Genomic DNA, 7618 nt, shown 5'->3' on the forward strand with positions numbered 1-7618 from the left:
CTGGTTTCCTCTTCCGCCTGGACTTCTTTACTACTTGGAACTCCGACATGGCCGAAGATTCCCTAACGTACTTGAAAACTGACGAAATTCTCGCTGTCTCCCTATAAACTGGTTTGGGCAAGCCCACTGTGTGACGACTGCCCGCAGCGAGTACGGGCAGCTGGAGACCCTTACGGTCTCCTGTCACGCTACGTACCTCTTCGCCGCTGCTGGAACGATTGATTGATGCACTAGACGTACAATAATGAACCACTGATTACAGCCCTCGCTCTGACAAGAGCGCAGAAGGACTAAAAGGCAGAGCCTTTTTTCTGTCACGGGGTCTAACGACCAGCAGTCGTTGCCACCCTTTCGCCGCGTTGAGGCGAGTACGCGTCGTATAAATCCACGCCAATCACACCGCAGCAGAGCTACAGATGTCGAGTCTAATTTAAAATGCGCTGTTAGTGAATACAGACTTAGGATCAGCTAACCTCGATACTGTCGGAAGGTACACACACGACCGACAGCCAAAAGACACTGATAGTAAGGTATACCACAAGGATACTATGAGACGCACAAGGGACCAGAGTATCTGCCGTTATCACAACGGGAATGACTTTACTGAGTTCAGTCTGTAAATTTCCTTATACTCTATTGCCAGAGGGTTGTACTTGGTTATTTTATCTTCTCAGCCTTATTAATATTGTGATCAGATGGATGAGTGACATCAATGAGAAGAGCAGTCTTTTCTTTAATGTTGTGGAGAACCATGTCTGGCCTCTTCGCAGCAATAATTTTATCAGTATTTACCGAGAGATCTAACACAGTCTATAGTGCTCATTTTCCAGCACAGGATATAAAATCGCCTTATATTCATAAAAGGACACTGTCATCTTCGAGTCCTAATTTCAACGCCAACGCCTGATGAACGGTGTTTAATGTAAGATCGTGGTGATGCAGATTTCCTTGTCAGCCAGACTGGCGCACTCAGTTATCAAATGATCAATTGTCTCCGATAATTGGTGACACATCCGGCACTCATCACTGATGTCCTGATTTTCTATGAACTTCTTGTAATTGTCATCTCAACGACCTGATCCTGGATGGCATGGCAAAACCTTCAGTTTCTCTAAATAGAAATCCATCCCTCAGCCAACACGTAAATGCCTGAGCCTTTTAACCAATTTCGGATCTCTGCAAGCTGTTACAACACACTTATTCAGGAAGGGAGAAACTCTAGAAAAATATTTACCTCTTCCTCGCTGAATCTTATAAGAAACCTTACAAAGGAAGGTTTCACACCCCACCGCCATATAACATTATTTACCTCCTCAATGCTGGATACATCTTTGGCTGGCAACATCACTCGAAGTTTTTTTAAACTCCCCGATTTCTTATTGTTTTTTTTTTCAAGTGTACCAACAACCACTGTAGGATTTGAAATTGACACTGACATACGATTCCCACAAGTACCGGCGATATAATGGACTACTCCAGTAGAGCAAATGCGAACTGGAGCTAGAGCTAAATACAACTGAGTTCACCCAGATACCCAGAGGACATCATTCGAGACTCACTACACACAGCCATATATTCATCAACATGATAGTTTCCACCTTGGGCTAGGGTTGCGTTTCGTAAGGTGTTGCGACACCACCAAGTGTACATGTAAGAAGAAATAATGTAGGATGTTGTGTATTTGAGTAAGGGTATATGTTGGAATTTGTGCAATATTCTTGGTGTAGTACATGTGTTCTGCAGCTCAGGGTGTAGTGGGAAGAAAAGCTGCAGTGGCAAGGTCCGTGGGGACACCAATCCCCAAAGTTCTAAACAATAAGACTCCCCAACGTGGTATCTATGGATGGGTACATCTAAAACGAAACTCAAAAAGGAGGAGTTACAAACAAGAACATGGAATATAAATTCATTGTTAAGTTGTGAGAAACTGTAAAATATAAAACTGAATATGAAGAGATTGAGGATAAACTTGAACAGCTTGTCAGTGTGATAACGATGGTAGCAGTATGATGGCCACTCAAATCTTGATCATAATTTTGCCATTGTTGTGTAGATTAGTTGGAGATTGAATAAGTAGACGAGTTAATGTAGTATTAATGAGTTTATGTAGTATTTATTCATTTGTAGAATACATTTTTGATTGAGTATATCTGGTTGTCTTGTTTGTTGTAGTTTGATTTCAGTTTAGTAATAACACATTGAATATTAATAATATATACAACATTTGAGAATACTCAAATATATATATTCAATATACTTCAATAGTATATTGAATCTAATTAACGTAAACGAATGATTGAATAACTAAATGCATTGTGTGTTACCGTCCCACTACACCATCTTGCAATGTGTGTCCACACCCTTGTAACAAAGAAGTGCACGCGTGTCGTCAGCCCTAGCGGCGTGAAATGTAACTACAACAACAAGCTACCATTACAATATTTTGAATAAGAAAACATGATATTAAAAATTAACATAACTGCCCGCCAAAATCGGCAGATTTTGAATATAAACGAATGAGTAATACATAAATAATTAAGTTATAAGAAAATTCATAGTATAATGTAATACAAATATGATACAGTTTTTGAACAAAGGTTTTTGAACCTTGACAAATAATACAATATTAGGTAATATATAACAGTTATGAGATATACATAAGTAATAGAATGAATACATATAAAAATAAAAAACACTGAATAAAAACCATTAAGATTTATTTATCTGATAAAGGAAGCAGACACAATTTATGTATTGGTCTACGAAATAATACACCATTTGATGTACGAATGTCAACAACTCTAACTAAATTATCAGAACCCATGAAAGCATGAGTAACAACTAACTCCAGATTTCCAAAATAATGGAGAAGTATTGTCATCACAAATTAAAACTAAATCGCCTTCACAAAGATTTCTATTGGGAAAACGCCATTTATTGCGTTGTTGCAAATAATCTTTAGACCATCTTTTCCATATAACTTGAATAAATTTCTGCAATAATTGCCACCTCCCTAAATGATTTTCTGGAATTTCGGAAAAGTCTGGGTCAGGAAATGAAGTAAGAGGAGAGCCGATTAAGAAATGGCCAGAAGTAAGCAGTTCAGGATCTTTAGGGTCATTAGAAATAGCGAAAAGTAGGCGAGAATTAAGACATGCTTCGATTTGAGTTAAAATTGTATAAAATTCCTCGAAGGTAAGAATGGTTTTTCCAACGACACGGCAAAGATGAAATTTAACACTCTTGATTCCGCTTTCCCACAAGCCACCAAAGTGGGGCGAGGAAGGGGGAATAAATGACCATTTGAGAATTTGAGAAAGATTGAATAATCAAATTGAAGTCCTTTGATTCAAAGAATTGAAACAATTCATAAAGAGTGTTCCTAGCACAACGAAAGTTAGTAGCGTTATCTGAATACATTTGATTACAAATACCTCTACAAGCAATAAGTCGTCTTAAAGCAACAATGAAGGATTCAGTTGTTAAATCTGAAACAAGTTCTAAATGAATAGCCTTACTCAGCAAATAAAAAGCGCATATAGGCCTCTTTGAAAGAATTTTTGATTTCTGCCCGCCATGGCGAATCATAAAGGGCCACCATAGTCAATAGCACAACTAGAAAAGGCTCGTGAAGGGGTAATTCTAGAAGAGGGTAATTGACCAAGTTGCTGAGATTGCTTATCAGCATTAAAACAAAAACATTTTAGGCATTTCCTTACTATAGAACGAATAGCTATTTTTGCATTCACAATCCAAAATCTTTGACGAAGAGAACTGTGAGTGAATTGGAATCCAGCATGTAAAAGACGTAAATGTTCACTGTGGATGATTAACCTTGTTATGTTTGCATGAGGATGTAGTATTAATTGATGTTTTTTATCGAAAGACAAATTAGAATGTTCCAGTCTACCTCCTACACGAAGTAAACCTTTACAGTCTAAAAATGGATCTAGTGAACCGAGTTTACTTTGTTTCGAAGTGAAACGTTGGTTTTGAAGATCATTAATCTCAGACTGAAAATATGCTAACTGAGATTGATGAATGAAAAATTCAAGAGTGATTCCTAATTCATTTGAAGACAATGCATCAAATTTTCTATGGTTAATAGACTTATGCTTAATATTTTGAATGAATCTAAAACAATAAGTAAAAACACGAATATACAACATATACAACATATATATACAACATATATATAAACATATATATACAACATATATACAACATCCGAAACCCTTAAGAGATCGAGAGACACTTTTGAAAGTAAATGCACATTTCTGCTGATCAGGCGTTGTTATTTTTATGATTTGAGTCCTTGTTAAAGTACATAAAAAAATACATTAATTATTTGTGGTACTGTTAGCCCCATGCGTCTCATTCATGCACACATCGCCAAGCGCTCCTCAACATTATAACTGTGTTTGCTCAATTCAGCCATGGCTTTGCAACTGAAACTGTAGAGCAAGTATCCTGTGTAATCTTGAGAGTGACTGATACTAACTACAGTAAAGAAATTACTTCTTAGAGACTGATTACCACATTATTTTCAAAACAGTAGTAACATGTTAATTACAGGGAAGGATATGACCATTTCTTGAATGAACTGCTGAAGACTGATATTTCACAACCACCAAAACAGATAAAAAAACAAAGTACTTTTTATACATTATTTGCAGCAAATTCCTATGGGTTTTCATTAAATAAACTGAAAATTTCAAGAATAACAAAAAAAGAGGTTTAACATAGTATATGAAAGCCATTCAAATATAAACCAAAATTTGTTTAATAGCTTTATTAATATTAGATAAAATTGCAAATAAATTACCTTATTCTTTTACATAGTTTCCTTCAGTAGAGGTACATTTTCTCCACTGGATAGGTAGCTTCCTGATCCCCTCACAGAAAAAAAACAAGATGGCTGTCCCAGCAACCAATTGCACATATAATGATTGACTGCGGCATAATCTTAAAATTCTTCCCCTCCTAAAGCTTCTTTCAGAAAAACAAACTTGTGGAAATCACACAGTGACAAGTCTGAACTGGACGGTGAGTGTTCAAGAGGAATTTTACAGAGTTAATTGTGAGTTGAGCTATTGTATGTGGCTGTGCATTGTCATGGAGAAGGAGAAGGACATTCCAAATCGGTTGCCAGCATCGTTTGTTACGATAAGCAATCCTGATATCATCCAACAACCAGCAATAGTATACCACATTTACTGTTCTTTGTTCATACAAGAATAATTTCTTGTATGAACAAAGACAACATAACTCTTCAAAAACAAGGCTTTTATGTGATAACTACTTAGGAGTTTTTAATGCAATTAGGAATAAGGTTATCACGGATGCATTTTTTTTTGTTACGGATAAATAAGCGAAAGGAAAATATTTTACTTCCTTTTTACAACTTTTAACTAAGTCTTCATTATGTATTCTTATGTCTGAAGTAAAGTTGTATCTAATTATAAAGTGTATAAGTATCAGCAGCACACCTTTTTGAGTCCCAAAACACAGTTCCTAGAACTTTTCCAACTAAAAAGTGTTTCTTGGCCTTGATCGGTGCCCCTTCACCACTTTTCCACCACTCCATTACTTGATCTCTTGCTTTCTAGGCTGTAGTGGTGGACCCATGTTTCATCACAGATCATAATAAGGTGCAAAAATGCCTCTCCTTCTCAAAGTAATTCGAAGCTGCTGACAAATATCTTTTGGAACATTTCTCTGTGCCTCAGTGTGAAGATATGGAACCCATCTCACAGACACTTTGTTGCATCGAAAAGCATCTTGCAACATTGTATGCACACTCTTATGTCCATCACAACATTGTACGTCCATGCACAACATTCATATCCATCTCTGATGCAAATTCAGCAAAGACCACCAAATTCCACAAATTCCACAAGACTACAGACATTCATTCTCCATTGTATTACGGCCACTTTAAAATCTTTTGCCTCACTCAGGCTTTTGAATTTTTTACAGGCTAGAATCCTCCAAACTATGCCTGGAGTCAAGTCAAAATTGCAGAGGATTTGACACTTCATTGGCCAGAAATTGGATTATAATTCATTGCACAATGGACGATGATATCTCCTGTTCAGATATTCTGCTACTGAAATGGGAAAGTGACCTAAGGAAGTGTCTGACCAGTTACTCCCCTCCACACATATCCTACTAACTAGCTGCAGCACCCCACCACTCTCAATGCTCTTCCTCAGTTCGTGAAACAAATTTCCGGTTTATATTTGAATGACCCTGATAAGTTAATTTTTCAAATATGTAGTTTGTAAGATATAACTCTTCAAAAACAAGGTTTTTATGTGATAACTACTTAGGAGTTTTTAATGCAATTAGGAATATATATAATAGGATATATAATTAGGATTATATAATATCAGCAAATTTTTAAAATTGCTATGATTGAATTTTCTGTCATAAGTAATCAAATGAAGCCAAAAATATCATAACTTACACTTCCTTATGATATATACACATTTCATTTAAACTTTTTTTAACCCTGAATAAAATAATAATTCTATTCTAAAAAAAATTAAAAAATCAACGATAATTTAGCAGCAGTAAACAAATTTCAAATTAAACATTAAAAAGCTTTTGTTCAACAAATAAAAACTACATGTTCAAAAAACATGGTTTGATATTCTATGTAGAGAGGGAAAATGAGCATAAATACACTACAATTTGAACATTTTAACAAAATTTGGATTTTTTTTTTTAAAAAAGCAGCAAAACACTATATGATAACGATAAAAACATGTATCAAAATAAAGAATAAAATAACCAGGCAATTATGTTAACAAGATAATTGAGGATAGACTACTGTACACAGTACAGAAGTACTATAAGCCCTTTTGGGCCACTAGATTACTCAAGAGGGCAGTAAGAATGGTGGCTGTATTTGCAAAAGTTATTTGAAATTAAAATGGCTGGAATCTAAATATGGATTGTTAATTTTAATAAATAAATAAACTTTAACCAAATTAGAAAAATCCATAAGATCTTTTTTGCAGTTTTTTGGAAGTAGATTTAGGTTATTTCAGAGTTGTACTGTAACAAAACAAGTATTCATAATATAACCATTGAAGTGATTTAGCTAAGATGTTATTTGTACAAATCCTGAATAAGTATAGCGTTCTTGAACAATATCATAAATGAAGATGTCCATTTGCTGAGTCTTGATAAAGAAGCTGCCAGTATAGCACATGGAGGCCATGTACTTGTCTAAGAGAATTAAGAAGTGAATTGACCAAGAGAATAAGACCTGTGATCATCGATAGCAACTTCTTTTTATTAATTAAAATAGTAATAAACAATTTTTTATTAAAGCAGGATTACAATTATAAATACATAAGCACAATGTAGATGATGATCCTGAGTCAAGAAAATTCATTAAAAAAATATGATAATAAAAAATTCATGCTCATGCAATATTACACACAATCGTCTTAATTTAACATTTTTACACAACACAATAATTAACATTAATTTTAATAGTTGTGACAGATAGCATATAAATTTTGGATCTAGATTTTATATTATGCCAAATTAAGGCAACTCTTAACTTCATTTGTATAATAGTTAATGACCTTTTCCTACTACTTTC

At 34.9% G+C, this 7618-nt stretch overlaps 1 protein-coding gene across 1 annotated transcript; it reads right to left on the reverse strand.

Annotated features, from left to right (window-relative positions):
- Positions 1-3584: 3584 nt before the first annotated feature.
- Positions 3585-5587, reverse strand: LOC142320055 (uncharacterized). The gene is made up of 2 exons (XM_075357731.1): positions 5490-5587; positions 3585-4134 (listed from the first exon to the last, which is right to left on the reverse strand). Exons 1-2 carry the CDS (start codon positions 5585-5587, stop codon positions 3585-3587), a joined length of 648 nt encoding a protein of 215 aa, XP_075213846.1.
- Between the last annotated feature and the right edge of the window lie 2031 nt (positions 5588-7618).

This window comes from Lycorma delicatula, chromosome 2 (assembly GCF_047948215.1).
Source record: "Lycorma delicatula isolate Av1 chromosome 2, ASM4794821v1, whole genome shotgun sequence".
Classification (NCBI taxonomy): Eukaryota; Metazoa; Arthropoda; class Insecta; order Hemiptera; family Fulgoridae; genus Lycorma; species Lycorma delicatula.